This window comes from Neofelis nebulosa, chromosome 11 (genome assembly GCF_028018385.1).
Source record: "Neofelis nebulosa isolate mNeoNeb1 chromosome 11, mNeoNeb1.pri, whole genome shotgun sequence".
In the NCBI taxonomy this organism is placed as follows: Eukaryota; Metazoa; Chordata; class Mammalia; order Carnivora; family Felidae; genus Neofelis; species Neofelis nebulosa.
The window spans coordinates 69480177-69495401 of NC_080792.1; the positions used below are offsets into that span (position 1 = coordinate 69480177).

Sequence of the window (15225 nt, forward strand, 5' to 3'; positions counted from 1 at the left end):
CGGGGGAGGGGGAACAGATTGGGGCACAGAGGGAGAAACGCACAGCGAATGAATGAACGCCCGCCCGGCCGCGCGCACCACCCCCCCGCCCCGCGGGCCAGTGCGTCCTGCGCGCCCGGCCCCCGCAAAGCCGCGCGAGCAACCCCGCGCGCGGCCAGCGCTCCCCACGCCCGGGGGTCCGGGCTCCGCCCCGCCCCGCCCCCGCGTCGGCCCCGCCCCGCCCGCGCCCGCGCCCCCTCCCCGCGCCGGCCCGGCCGCGCACGGCATTGTGGGAGTTGTGGTCCGCGCGGCCCCGCGGAGCGCAGCGCGGCGTCGGCACCGGCGGGGGCACCGGCTCGCCTCCGGCTCGGGCTCCCACGGCGTGGGCCGGGCGGTGGCCCCGCGGCGCGGGCAGGGGGCGTCTGCGCGTCCGCGCCCTCGGGCGACGGCGTCGCCCCGGCCCCAGCGTCCGCCCCCGCCGCCCGCGCGCAGGTAAGCGGCGTCTCCGGGGGGCTGCGGGGAGGCGGGGGGGACGGCGCGGCGCCCACCGCCCTCCCCCCGGGGAGAGGGGGAGGAGGAGGGGGACGGGCGGCTGCAGGCCCGCGGTCCCCACGCCCGGCGGCGGCGCGGCGGCTGGGGATGCTAGCGGACGCCGGCGCCCTCCCGCGCCCCGCATCCCGGCCGGGCCGAGGGGCCCCGCCGCCCCGCGTTCGCTACGTGCTTAGCGCCGCCGCCGGGGCTGGCTGTGTTTGCGGCGTGCCGGGCATCACCCTCCTCGAAGCCCCTGCCCCGTAGCGGCGCCTTCCCCGGTGTTACCCGCGCCCCCCCCCCCCGCCACAACCCTCCTCCTCTTGACCCTCCTCCCCGGTCTCTTTCCCAGCCTGCTCTCCCCCCTCCCCCCAGCCCTGAGCGTCACCCACTTCCCAGATTTCCCGCGGTGACCCTCCTCCCCTGTCCCATGAGCTATCACCATAAGCCACTTTCCCTAATCTTTAGTTGATTGCCCACTTTTCCAGTCAATAGTCACCTTTCCGTGGCCCCATCCCCCTCCTCCCCTGACCTCCTGGTGGTCACCATCTGTGTTAACCCATCCGCTGCTCCCCCGTTTGCCCCCACTCTCCAGAGTGGGTGGATGCTGAAAAAGGTGGCCCGGAAAGTGAGGAGGAGAGGTCTCTGGTTGCCCATGGGGAAGGGCTGGTCCTGGGCAGCTCAGTGGGTCCTGGGTGGAGAGAGAGTGACCTGCATGGCACACATTGCTTGGGGTTGCTCTCCTCCTTGGGGGGCTTCTGGGGTGGCCTGGCCACAGCCTGGGAGTGACCAGAAGCCCTTTAGCACAGGGCAGCCACTTAGGTTGTAAGGTAAACTGCGTTAGCCAGGTTAGAGCTGAGTCTGTCCCCCAGATGTTCATCATATCAGAAGTTATATTTCATTGGACTCGCTCACCAGCTGGTAATGAATTTGGACCCTGTTCCCCAGAGCTGACTGACCTTTAAGATCTGGAGTTCTTAAAGTGCAGGACTGCAGTACAGGTCCCCGTCCCTAACGAGGACAGACATGAAACAGATGTGTGAGGAAACTGAAAGTCACTGTGGTCGCTGAGCTGGGAACTGGGGAGGGGGAATCCGTGCCCTTCCCACTGGAGCCTTGGGGGTTGTTCCTGCGTCCTGTTGAGTGTCAAACGTTTGAACCAGTGCTTAATACGCTGTCAGTCACCCTGCAAATGTAAGGTTGGGTTTTTTTTTGTTTTTTTTTGTTTTTTTTTTTTTTAGTGTCACATTTCAGTGGTGAGCTTTTTAATCCATCTTTGGGCTCAGGGGCCTGCCAGCATAATTTGGCTAAAAGTAACTGGCAGCAGGTAAGACAAGTCCTAACTTCAGCTCTCAGTGCTGTCTATGAGGACAGAGTCCGAAGCTGGGTTCAGGGTATCTGGATCTTTTGCTGCCTTTTGTTTATAGCTCAGCCCAGGGAGCGCTCATGGCTGATGTTGTGTAGAATGACGCTGGAGAGGGTAAGCGGCCCGTATGTCCAGTGGAGAGATCCCCTCATCACCCGCCCTGTCTTCCAAGTCTTCACTGTGCTTGGGTTAAGTGATTAGCAGGGCTGATGGGAACTGACACGTAACAGGTGTTTGTTAAATTATCACCGTCTCACTTCTCATTTAAGAAAAGCCTCTTCTCCTGAGAGACTCAGTTTAAAAGTTCCAATTAGAGGTTTAGCTCAGTGAAGGGGGAAATCCTTTTAGTAAAAGTGCTGGTTTATCACGCAGATGACAGTTTCCTGCTGAATTGCAGGAACCCCGGGGTTCTGTTTGGGAGACAGGCTTGCAAACAAAACAGAGGAAAACCATCCAGATTTTCTTTCCCTTTTCCTTGAGAGGAAACCTGCCAGTTATGGCTGGGACAGAAGCAGGGGCACGGAGGGGTCTGTTTTCATGCCGTGGGGCCCAGACCTGGGAAGAAATGGAGAACGGGTGCCAAAGAAAATTGAGCTGCTAGCCTCCCCACTCTTGTATTTTTCCTAGAAACATACAAATGGCCCCGAATATTTAGCATGTGTGTTTTCTGACTTAGGAAACCTTATAGTCAAGTGATCCTTAATTCGACCTAGGCAGGGAAAGTGCAAGTAGGCAGTTATATGAGCACCTGAGGTTTGTTCTTTTTCATTTTTAGTTTTGCAAGTCTGGGACCGAAAAAACAAAAACAAAACAGATGTGTGGCGGTGACAATGTCCAGAATTGGCCTTCAGGGTTGCTAGTCCTGAGATACCTTTCCCCAGTGCCCCACCTTTGCCTTGCTGGCTGATCAGCATGGGGGTGCCACATGTGTAAGCAGTCGTCAGCACATATTAAACGCCTGCCGTGACATCCTAAGTTCTTACAGCTGTCATCATTCACCTCCCTCCAGGGGGATGAGCATGACCCGGTCTGAGTGATGAGGAAACTGAGCAGGAGGGCAAATGACCCGCCCAGGGTCCAGCCCACCCCCAGTTTGGGTTGTTGGCCTGTCTGCCAGCCTTGCAAGAATTTTCCAGCCAAATGTCGTCCCCAGAGAAAGGGGAGGGCTTTTAGAGTTTTTAAGGAGTTGTTTTAGTTGCCTTCTATTCCCAAGAGAGAGAAGAGAGAAGGTAGAGCACAAAATGATTTTTCTGAATTTATTCGGCCCCTGGCGCCGAGGGAATGTATTAGGCCTGGAGGAGCTCACAGACCTGGCTGTTCTTGGATTAGAAAAAAAGCAGCCTGGACGGAGGGTTTCAGCTGGGAGACACGGCTGGGGTTTGATAGACACGGGCAACCTGACTGCTGGGCTCTGATCATACTCTTGGGCTATTAGGATAATCAGGGTGCTAGGCACCGGCCCTTAACCATTGGTGGGATATGTGGCAAAGAGACCCGAGAGGGCTTCTGTTTCCTTCTCCCCCATCCCTTCTCTCATAACCTGTGCGTGAGACCAGCAAGGAGCCTCCCAAGCAGGTAGACAGAAGTGCCCTGTGTCTGCCATGGGGATGGCGTCCTCTTCCAGCTCGGTGTAAGCCCAGCCCATGTCCGAAGGGCAAGAGAGATTTAGAAAGAATGCCCAAGTGCCATGAAAAGAGAAAGTAAAATGGGGATTTACAGCTCCTTTGCCATTTTTAAGGATTCTTTATTTATTTAAGTGATCTCTCTGCCCATCGTGGGGCTTGAACTCCCTGACCACAACATCAAGAGTCGCGTGCTCCACCAACTGAGCCAGCCGGGCGCCCCCTCTTTTGCCATTTTAAAGATGCTTTGGAACCCAGGCCACTCTGTAAAGGTACAGAGACCAAAGGAAAACAAGCATTTATGACATAGCTACTGTGAAAGAGCAGAGCAAAATGGATGGACCTGATGCTGAAGCCAGCGGTTGAGGTCCCTGTCCTGGCTGCGTGAACCTCTCTGGGCCTCAGCTTCCCCATCTGTAAAATGGAGCTAATCACACCCCCTAAGGATGACACAGAACAGGCCGGGCGTCTGTACTTCTCAGACAGTACTAGATGCAGATTAAGCGCCACCAGCCCTTTGGGCCTCGGGGGCTGTGATAAAGTGGGAGGGGACACACAAGATTGAGAAGTGTGCCCCCTGCCAGCGGGGACCTTACAGGATGCTCCGGGACTGTGCGCTTCAGAGGATTTGCCCAGGTACAAAAAAACTGACGCTGGTCTACTTTCCTTTTCCCATCTCAGGTTTGGACGTCCTAAAAAAATCCTTTCACGGTGACCGACCCCGCCTGCCAGGGTGGCGTGAAGCGGCTCCTTCCAGCCTCCGTGCAGTGACTTTTGCCGGGAGTGGAGTGGCGAGCCCAGACGTCTGTCTATGCCGCCCTTGGCGGGCTCCGAGGAACAGTGGCCGCCATGCCTCCCCCCACCCCAGCTGCCCCGTCCCCCGCGCGCTAAGCTGCATGGTGTGGGTGCCCCCGGGACCCCCGAGGACTGACTGCCTGACCTTGCTTCACACCCCCACCGACAACCCGGCCCCCCAAGATGTCTCTCGAGTGGCTGGTGGCCTGGAGCTGGTCGCTGGACGGCCTGCGAGACTGCATCGCCACGGGCATCCAGTCGGTGCGGGACTGCGACACCACCGCCGTGGTCACCGTGGCCTGCCTGCTGGTCCTGTTCGTGTGGTACTGTTACCACGTGGGCCGGGAGCAGCCCCGGCCCTACGTGTCCGTCAACTCCCTGATGCAGGGTGCGGACGCCAACGGGCTGCAGAACGGGTACGTGTACTGCCAGTCGCCCGAGTGCGTGCGCTGCGCCCACAACGAGGGCCTCAACCAGAAGCTCTACCACAATCTGCAGGAGTACGCCAAGCGGTACTCGTGGTCCGGCATGGGCCGCATCCACAAGGGCATCCGCGAGCAGGGCCGCTACCTCAACAGCCGGCCCTCCATCCAGAAGCCCGAGGTCTTCTTCCTGCCCGACCTCCCCACCACGCCATACTTCGCCCGGGACGCGCAGAAGCACGACGTGGAGCTGCTGGAACGGAACTTCCAGACCATCCTGTGCGAGTTTGAGACCCTCTACAAGGCTTTCTCAAACTGCAGCCTCCCGCAAGGATGGAAAATGAACAGCACCCCCAGCGGGGAGTGGGTCACCTTTTACTTGGTCAATCAGGGGGTTTGCGTTCCCAGGAACTGCAGGAAGTGCCCACGGACGTACCGCTTGCTCGGAAGCCTTCGGACCTGTATTGGGAACAATGTTTTTGGGAATGCGTGCATCTCCGTGCTGAGCCCCGGGACTGTGATAACGGAGCATTATGGACCCACCAACATACGCATCCGATGCCATTTAGGTATGTCGCAGGGACGGGGGTCTCCTGACTCACGGTGGCCCAGGCGGCGTGAGAAGCTCGGTAGCCAGAATTGTGCCTTTTCGCTTTCTTCACTGTCCCATCAAAGATTGATGAGTTGCATGTAAACGTGTCTCACAGCAGAGATTGAGCCGAGAAGGGGACTTGAGATCGGTATTACCCGACAGGTAATACAGAGAAAGCTCTGTCCGGGGGACGGAAGTGGTGATGGCAATGGTCTCCATCTGCGCTGTCCAAGTACAATAGCCACTAGCAGCGGGTGACCGTTGAGGGCTGGAAATGTGGCCAGTGCAGGCGAGGAGCAGAATTTGTCACTTAATCTGAATTTAAATCGGCCCGCGTGGCTAGCGGCTACCGTATTGGACAGCGTATCTCTAGAGCCAAAGGCTGTTGTAACAGTTGCTGAGGTTCATGATGACATCCGGGAGGCCGCGAACGATGCCTTAGCGCCTCCCGAATGGAGGGCGAAGTCACGCTTGGTGTTAACACTGATTTTGTTCCGCTTCTGGGGAAATCGGTAACTTGCGTGGCGGTGGTTTCGAGAACAAGGTCAGAGTCCGCGTGGCCGTGTTTGCATCCCGGCCCCACCGGCAGCTAGCTGTGTTACTTTGGACAAGTCACTTCACCTCTCTGGGCCTCAGTTTCCTCATTTAGAAAAGAGGAGGGGAAAAGATCGTCCCCTGCAGAGTTGCCTTGAGGGTCTGCTAAGAGGAGTCTTTAGTCATGTGGAGCGAGGACTCACCCTTTAGGGGGGTTTCACGACAACTCCTTGTTGTCACTTCCCCAGGATGCCCTGTTCCTGGTGAGTCTCTAATGGGACGGTTACCGGGGCGAAGGCGCCACCAGTTAGCATCCCAGACTGGGGGAGCGCGCCCAGAGCCTGCGCAGGGTCCAGCTTCAGGAAGTCTGCGGCGTGGGCTGCCTTGGCTCCAGAATGAAGGAAGAGAGCACACGTTGAGGGGTGGGGGTGGGGGGGCGACCTAGGCTGGAGCAGGGGGTTCATGAGTGTCCCGCAGAGGAAGCCCGGGGCTGCCCGGGGGCACCTGAGCCAGACACCTGGCCCTCCAGCCCTGCTTCCCCCAGAGCCCTCTGCTTCCCCTGCCCCTGTGTGGGGATCCCGAGGAAGAGGTGACTTGGACAGAGGGCTTTGCCACTTCGAAAAACAGCTAGATTCGAACAGTTGACTCCTTGAATATTTCAAGAGCAAAGGGCAGGGCCGAGGCGCACCAGAGGAGGTGTCCTGGCTACGTGGGCAGCTGTGGGACTCTGGACAAGTAACTGAGTCCCTCCGTGCCTCAGTCTCCTCCTCCGTAAAATGGGGAGGCGGCACTTACCTCCCCAGGATCGTTGACCGGGTTAAATAGTCTCTTCTGTGGCTGCAGAAGAGGCAGCTCTACCTTTTGTGACGAAACACGTGTTGGGCAGTGTAAGAAAGGCTGCCTAAGACGTGGGGCCTCAGGAAACCGTGGGAAATGATCAGGTTTCGGAGAATCTGCTCTGTGGGCCCCACCTGCCAAGTGATCTTGGCCGGGACCCCAGAACTCCGAGCCTCCGTTTTCAAGGAGAAAACGGAGGTAAAAATACCTGCCTGGGGGCTCTCTGGGGGGTTAGAAGTGGCACGTGTGAGGTATTGGCAGGTGGAGGGCAGTCAGGTAAAGGGCACCCTGATCCAGGAGGTGAGGCGGTCACCTAAGCCATCTCAGTAAAGTCACTGTGCAACACACCGGGGCACACTGGGGTCAGAGCTCACGGGGCCACCAGGGTGGAGTGGAGGAGCCACCCCCCTTCCCCCACTGCCCCCGCACGTGGCTTGCTGTGGAGTCCACGGTCGGGCTGAGGTTAGACCGCTTGGGTGGGAGCAAACCGCGGAGGGCCCCCGTGCGGGGCTTCGGAATTGAGGCTGTGGGCCGTGGGGAGCGGTGCTGGCTTCTTGTTTGAAGGTTGCCTTTGTAGGTTTTTAAAGAGCTTCGGAGTGACACGTAGGGAGGGGCGTTTGTGGGTTGATACAGAATCCAGGCAGGTGTGTTGAGTAGCAAGGGCCGGGGGCCACAATGCCTCTCGTGTGTCCGCGCAGTAGATGCGCATGTGTAAGCCATGCCCGCGCGGGCCCTTGTTAGGACCTGTCGTTCCCTCCTCAGCTCAGCTCATTCTCGCCACCAGCAAAACTGGGCCGTGTCATGTTCCCTTGGACAGCCAGCAGCCTTGGAAGAGGTCCTGCTGGATTGTGGCTGCTCCCCCACAGCCAGGGCAGGCTCCGTGGTCGGGTTTGCTCAGCATTTCCTTCTTTCCACTGTCATGCCCACGTTCACATCCACCCCGGAAGGAAACAGAGGTGTGTTAGGCTCACGTGACCTTGTCGGTGACCAGAGAGGGAGTCCGGAGAACAGGGTCGGAAGCAGAGTGACGGGTATGTCCCTGGCAGTCACGCCTCTGCCAGCTTCCCTGGCTAAAGTGCAGGAAGCACCTGGAGTCCCTGAACCGAGCTCCTGACTCGCCAACCTTTGTCCCCTTTTCCTGCCTTCCGTCTGGGTCGGGTGAGGGGAGCTGTCCCCACCGACAGTTGAAACCCCAGCCACTGCCCCGCCTTCGCCCAGTCTCTTCATTTGCCAAGGACAGCGTGGAGCCACCTCCAGAGGTGGCGTCACTCCGTCTGGACCCCACGTAGAGCCCTGGGACGAGCTGTCACCGAGCGTGTCACACAGCAGATAGCACAGGGCTGGGACGTCCCGACCGCGTCACCGCAGACCTCCAGTAAACACCGTCTGATGCCAACTAGGCAGATTTACCGGGGAGGCTGCTGTCCTTGCACGTGGCCAACCCTCAGGAAAGGGCAGGTGAAAACACACGAGGGTGTTCAGCCCATTCACACTAGTAAATAAGCAGTTAGACTCTCGTCGCCTCCCGTGTGCACGCTGTTGGATCTCTCGGCCGGCCGGCTGGGTGGAACCAGCTGGTGTTCGCCTTGCCCACCTGTTCAGCATCCTCAAGTGGGGGCCGGTGGTGGACAGAGCCCTCTCTTCCCTTGACCTGCCTCACTGAGTGGCTGGGGACAAAGCAGCAAGCCCTGCGCCGGAGGACGCGGGGCCTGTCTCTGTCCCCGAGAGCCACCTGAACACTCTGTCTTGGGAGTATCGATCGTTTCTGCCAACCGAGCTGGTTTGCGGGCAGGAGGCAGGAATGGTGGGCCACTGGAAGGTGGGGCCAGAGTGAAGGGGAGAACCTGAAGAAAGTGAGCAGGGGGCTGGCAAGCCAGCAAGCCAGGCCATTTTTCTCTTGTACCGTGGTGACTGCTGATGAATCATTCGGTGGCCCAGAGGAAGGAGGGCTGCTTTCTGAAGGCCTGGGGTGGACTGTCTCTGCAGAGAGCGGCCAGTCCCCTCAGTGAGGGGCACCCGTGGAGAGACGTGGCTTGGAGGGCCCTCTCCATCTGGGCCCATCACAACCCTAACGCCCCCTCCCTAGCCATTAACAGTAGCGGGAGATGGGAGAGTGTGGTTCCGGAGTCCGTCACTCAGTGAAGTGTCCCATCCATAGTCAAAACGGTAACTACAAGAAGGGTCCCTTTCATACCACAACTCCTGATGGGTGACTAGTATTTATGCCACAGAGTCCAGTGTTACAAGAGCCCGTTCTTCGGAGCCAGGAGGATCTGGATTGAAATCCCAGGTCCCGCAAGGACTGCGTTGCAACTTCCGGCAGGTCACTGACCTTCTCTGAACCTCGGTGGCTCCATCTGGAAAATGGGTGAGGTGATGTCTGTAAGTGCTGACTTAGCCCGGACCTGCGCCCAGCTAGGCGTTACGTTCTTGGTCACGCGGCCCTGAAGGCAAGTGTGTTGACGTTCCCCTTCACAGATGACGAGGCCCTGGCTCAGAGAGGTTCAGTGACTTGCCCGAAGTCCTACAGCACATAGGGGTCAGAGCCAGTCATCTGGCCTCAGGTCCCATGTCCTTGTCACTCCCCCGTGCAGCCTCTTTGTGTGACTTCCTACTCTACCTGTGTTTCCAGCCATGCATTCCTGGTTCAAGGGGTGAGTTAAAATGCTCCGTTAGAGAGAACTCTGTCTCATGCTTGTCCCGAAGACTAAATTGGAGGGGGTGCCAATTGGTTCTGGGCCACGGCTGTCCCGGTAGTCACCGAAGACAGACCGGAACACCACGATCCCACCCCCTCTGCCGGTTTCCTCCCAAATCATCCTTCTTGAGAGCCGTAGGGCCGGCGCTGCCTCTCGTGAATCGTAGATGGCTGTGGTGGTGCCTTCATTGACAGACGGCCGTGCACTGACAGGGGCCAAGTGTTTCCTGAGACCCTCGGATGTGAAAGTGCACGCACGGCGGCATTTCAGCCAGGCCCCCTTTCTGGGGTTACGCACCGAGCTGGGCACCGGCCGCTTGCAGTTGGGCGCATATGGCCCCTTATGAAGGTGTGGGCCTCTTTCTTCTTGGAGCTCAGGCGTTTCCTTAGGGGCGACCTCCAGTTTCTCGGAGGGAGGCCGGAGGAACTGAGACTAAGAACATGCTATCCTCAGGCCCCAAAATGCATGTAAAGCTCGGAACCCAAAGAGGAGGACACTGTGTCAGCTCTGCCAAAACAGCCCTGGAGACAGGGCTGTAGTAAACAGAGTTCTGGGACACGGCGGGCTGTGAACCTGGCCTCCCTCGATTAACGGGGGGTCCCACAGATGGGCTTCGGGGGTCTCACAAGTGTGGTGCAGAGCCTTGACCGAGAAGCCCATGACCCCAGACCCATTAAGCCAGTGGAGGAATGCGTGCCTCCAGGGAGTGACGCTCAGGGTACGCAGCCTGTATTTGCCCGGTCGAAGTACCCCCTCCCCCCACGCCCCCAAAGAGGGCCCCGAGGGGTGAGGCAGAAGGCCCGGTGCTTTGGAATGGAGAGCTCACCCCTGAACAGGCCACCCCCGATCCCACCCGCCTTCATTGTCTCTTCTCTCCTTTTGCCCCAAAGGTCTCAAAACTCCCAGTGGCTGCGAGCTGGTGGTGGGGGGAGAGCCCCAGTGTTGGGCGGAAGGACGCTGCCTCCTCTTTGATGATTCTTTCCTGCACACTGCATTCCACGAGGGTGAGTGCCCGCGGTGGTGGTGGGGGTGGTTTTAGTTAGAGGCGCGTGTTTTTAGCACGGTTTTAGGTTTCCAGAAGAACTGAGCAGAAAGCACACACCATCCCCACGCACAGTGTCCCCTCTTGTTACCCTCTTGCATTAGTGTGGCACGTGTGTCCTAACTGATGAGCCAATATTGACACGTTATTATCTTTTTTAATGGATATTTATTTTTGACAGAGAGAGAGAGACAAAGCATGAGCGGGGGAGGGGCGGAGAGAGAGGGGGACACAGAATCTGAAACAGGCTCCAGGCTCTGAGCTGTCAGCACAGAGCCTGACGCGGGGCTCGAACTCACAGACCGTGAGATCATGACCTGAGCCGAAGTCGGATGCTCAGCCGACTGAGCCACCCAGGCACCCCAACACATTGTTATTAAACAGACTCTCCAGTCTCCGTTAGGGTTCGCTCTTCCTGTCACACGTCCTGTGGGTTCTGCCAGATGTATGGTGACATGTATCCACCGTGACAGGATCCCATAGAATAGCCTCGCTGCCCTAAAAGTCCTCTGTGCTCCACCTACCTCGTACTCACCCCTACCTCCCTGTGCCCGCTTCCCTTTATACGCTCTGCCCAGAGCCTTATGGAGCCGTGCTAGAGTCCTTGTTGAGAAAGGAGGTGATCTTCCCGCCTATGCCAAGGGACAGGATGGGTCCCTGCCCGCAAGCTCACTGTGTGCGGTCCCGCGCTGCGCGGCTCCTGGCTCCGGGACGGTTCAGACCTCTCCTCTCTCGCGCCCTCCCCTCCCCAGGTTCGGCAGAGGATGGCCCGCGGGTGGTTTTCATGGTGGATTTGTGGCACCCCAACGTGGCAGCGGCCGAACGGCAGGCTCTGGATTTCATCTTTGCTCCAGGACGATGAGAACAGTCCCCGTGCTGGAGTCGGCGAGAGCGGCCGCGGGTCAGCCTGGGCAGGCTGGGGTCCGGTCCAGCCCCCAACCCGTGCTGGGATTCCATGCTCAGAAGCCTGCCTCGACGGAAAGTCCTTACTTGGGATTTTGAGATCACGTTGGGTCCCTCTTTCCTTTGATTATTGTAAATGGGAAATTTTTGGCTTGTATTTCCTTAGATTTGTTTTTTTTTTTTTTTTTCCTTCCAGTCATTTGCTCCCGCGACTCCTTCCTGCCTAATAGCGCATTACTTTGCTCCGGGGCCGGAGGCTCAGTGCCCCTGTCCTTGCCGTATCGCTGCTCGGTTTTCCCAGTGCTCTGAAACAGCATAAGCAAACGGTTATGTGTCTGAATGTAATAACGTGAAACTTCTTGTGGTCATCTTAAGAGAAAAACAAAAACAAAACTCGACCAAAAAACTGCACACCAGAGCGCTAGAGACCTTGGCCTCTCTTGCTGTCACGGCCACACAGGGGATCCTTCGGCCACGCCGGGCCGGCGGCCAGGAGAGCGTGCAGCCCCCACGCCCGGCCGGCTTCCCGGGCAGGGTGGACCCGGTAAGGGGCGGCGCGTGGCGGCCGGGCCCCAGCGGGACCCTGTCGCTGTCGCTCACCTCACTCCGAACCCTGTCAGGCCCCTGACGGCAGGGAGCGTCCGGCTGGTGGGACTGGCGGCTTTTCCGTAAACACGGCTTCCCCGCAGAGCTGGGGCTAGTGTCCCCAGCAGCCAAGTCAGGGCTCCCACGGATCAGCTGCGGATCGTGCGATCCACTTACCTCACTGCCTACCGAAGCCCTACTGCCAAACCGGGCCTGGAAAATTCCCCGTGCAGCTGTTTCGAGTCCACGGTGATAAACGTCAAGACCGCCAGGTTGGCTGGTAGGAGCCGGGGGGTGTGCGGTGAGCCCTCGCTCGTCCAAGTGACATTCCAGGAACCACCTTCCTCTGGCAAAACTGGAATCGTAGATCCGACCAAAAAGTGTCCGTTCTGCTTTGGAGTTCTGTTGCCTATGAGTGTTTCCATTTATCCGTCTGTACATAAATGTTCAAGCGCCAGACTCCGAGACGGTGGAGGCATCGGCCCCGTGTCCCTGTCACCGCACGGGTGCATGCCGAGCGACAGCGACCCAGGCCAGTGTGTGTGAGAGAGAGAGGCCACCGGGAAGACCCACGAACCCGAAAGACCCACAGTCACGGTGCTGGCCTCTTGGTCGCCTGTGAAGGACATGGCCAGTTTGAGGCACTGATTCTAGAAACGTCCTCCTGTTAGCCGACGTGTACAAGAGTAGCCTGTGGCCATACTCGAGACGCCTTTTTTGAATAGTGCGTTACGAGCAGTGTCCGATTTATAAAGCCGTGGGGCCGTGTGGAATATGCAGTTTGTCCCACGGACAGGGCCGGGGCCGTGTCTGAACGGAAACCGGCAGCGCCTGCGAGGAACAGCCGTCAGGAGGAACCGTGATCCGAAACGCAGTAGGCCGTTACTGGCACGCGAGCGAAGAAAACCTGTCTCTATTTGGGTAAACTTTCTATACAGACATTTTTCAGCGATCAGAACGCGGGACAGGGCAGACATTTCGAACACACCTGAAGTCTTTTTACTCATTAAGTATCTTGTTCCGGAATCACCGAGGTGCATGATTTCTATACATACTGACTGCTGTACGTTTACAAAGCCAACAGCCCACGCAGGTACCCGGCTACCTGAACTCATGTCACATGGTTGGGGAACAGGAGATAAATAAAGGATCTTGCCGAAAACCAGAGTGAAGTGGTCAAGTCTGTTGTGGTGGGGCTGGGGGGGGGTGGGGGGGCAGGTGAGGAAGAAGGGTTTGTAAGGAAGAGGCAGATACACGGGAGGAAGCAGGCCCCTCAGTAGCTACATCTTGATTTTTTTTTTTTCCTTTTAAAGAGGGGTGGGTGACGCGGGTGGCCTGGAGCCCCAAGAGCAGCCCAGCTGCCTGGTGTCTTCCCAGCGCCGCAGTCCTGGCTGGGCTCCCTCAGCAGGCGGGAGGGAGGAGCACCACTCGCCCCGGGGCCGAGACATCTCTCACTCTCCTGAAGTGTGCATTGCCAACTAGGCAATTGCTAAAGTAATTTACACGCTACAGCTAAGGATGCTCAAGGTGAGAAGAGGGAGCCCGTGTGCCCGCCCGGCTTCAGATGAGAAGCCTGCATCGGCTTCAAGGCCAGACTGCATTAGGTCACGTACCGGGTCTCCCAGGCACCTGCTCATTATCCCCCAAAGTCACCCGGCTTGTCTGGGTTCTGGGTACAGTGACCACACTTGTAACATCGAATGCCCTACAGCATATGGTCTGGGAGGGGAAGGGGGATCCTAATCTGCCGGTCCTTGACTTTGCGTGATGCGTGATACAGTCACCGGCTTTTGAGAAACACTGATGCCCCGCCCCCACCCCAAAGCCACTCATTTCTCTGTTCAAGGGGTGGGGCCCAGGTCTCAGTGTTTGTTTTAACTCACTTCCTGCCCTGATTCTAACATGTAGCTGGGGCCGAGGGTCCCACTCAAGAATGGCAAGGCCTTTGAAACCAGCCAGCTCTAGGTGAAAGTCTGGACTGTGCCCCTGTGCAACGCTGGGCAGGCTACTTAACCTGGGTCTCTAACAGATGGCCCCTATTTATTTTTATTTTTTATTAAAAATTTTTTTTTTTATTTTGAGAGAGCAGGTAGGGCAGGGGCAGAGAGAGAATCCCAAGCAGGTTCCTGTCACCGCAGAGCCCGATGCAGGATTTGAACTCACGAACTGTGAGATCATGACCTGAACCGAAATCGAGAGTCAGATGCTTAACCAACTGAGCCACCCAGGCGCCCCAGATGGCCGCTGTTTGTTTTTTTTTAATGTTTGTTTATTTTTGAGAGAGAGAGTGTGAGCAGGAAAGGGGCATAGAGAGAGGGAGACACAGAATCCAAAGCAGGTTCCAGGCTGTGAGCTGTCAGCACAGAGCCTGACCTGAACTCCCGGACCGCGAGATCATGACCTGAGTGGAAATCGAGAGTCAGACACTTAACCAACTGAGCCACCCAGGCGCCCCAGATGGCCGCTATTTTTAAGACTCCCTTCCAGCAGTACCTTGTTGAGCCTCTTGTAAGATGTAACACCCCCATTCTCAGCTCTTGGGTTTCTAGGATCTGACCAGCCCCAGCTGTAGGACTGGGCTCACCATCCACACCCAGCCAGTCAGAGCCTTCCAAACCCCTGGCACTCAGGCGCTGGGTGAGTTGCGGTTGCTGTCCTTTGCCACCAGGAAGTCCTGATCCATTCTGTGAGGTTCACCTATAAAACGGGCCTGATGCCTACTTTCATAGGCATAAAGTGAGGTTCGAATAAGATAATACTGTCAAGTTCTGGGTGGATGGGAAGGGCTCCGTTCGCATTTTTTAAATGGAAATATGAGAAGCGAAAGCTGAGCACAAAATGCTGTTTGTGAGGACCATCGGGCGCTGCTGCTCGCAACCTCCCCCTACGATTTACCTCCCAGCTAAATCTTGCAAACCAGATGTAAACACAGGGAACGGGACAGAATAAGGCCATATATTTTCAAGCTGCTGACAGATGGCAGTGAAAATACTCAAGCAGATTGGGGCATTACGTGGCAGGAGGCGACACACACAGAAGCTGATTTACTTTCTGCCTCCTTCCCAGGCACCCGCCTTGGTCCTGACTTCTGATCGCCTCCCCGTCCCCCTGCCCCCCCGCTTCTGATGCGTTAGCCACCCCGGATCCGAGGGGAGAGTCTGTTTCTTCCTTGGGCACAGAGAGCACCGTGCACTCTTAAGAGATTCCTTTGCAGGTGTTATCGTCCCACGAGTACTGGGGGCCAACACTGGGGTAAAGTGGAGACAGTTGTGTGCATTTAACACAGAACATGTGGGCTCAGAGCAGCAGTTGCCGGGAACA

General features: G+C 57.6%; 1 protein-coding gene across 1 annotated transcript; it reads left to right on the forward strand.

The window, feature by feature from the left end:
- Positions 1-270: 270 nt before the first annotated feature.
- On the forward strand, positions 271-13071 carry ASPHD2 (aspartate beta-hydroxylase domain containing 2). Its single transcript, XM_058693101.1, is given in 5 exon segments — positions 271-471; positions 4177-4460; positions 4462-5281; positions 10265-10378; positions 11169-13071. Coding segments are annotated over 4 exon segments (1113 nt in total). The 5' UTR covers positions 271-471; positions 4177-4391; the 3' UTR covers positions 11279-13071.
- The last annotated feature ends 2154 nt before the right edge of the window (positions 13072-15225 follow it).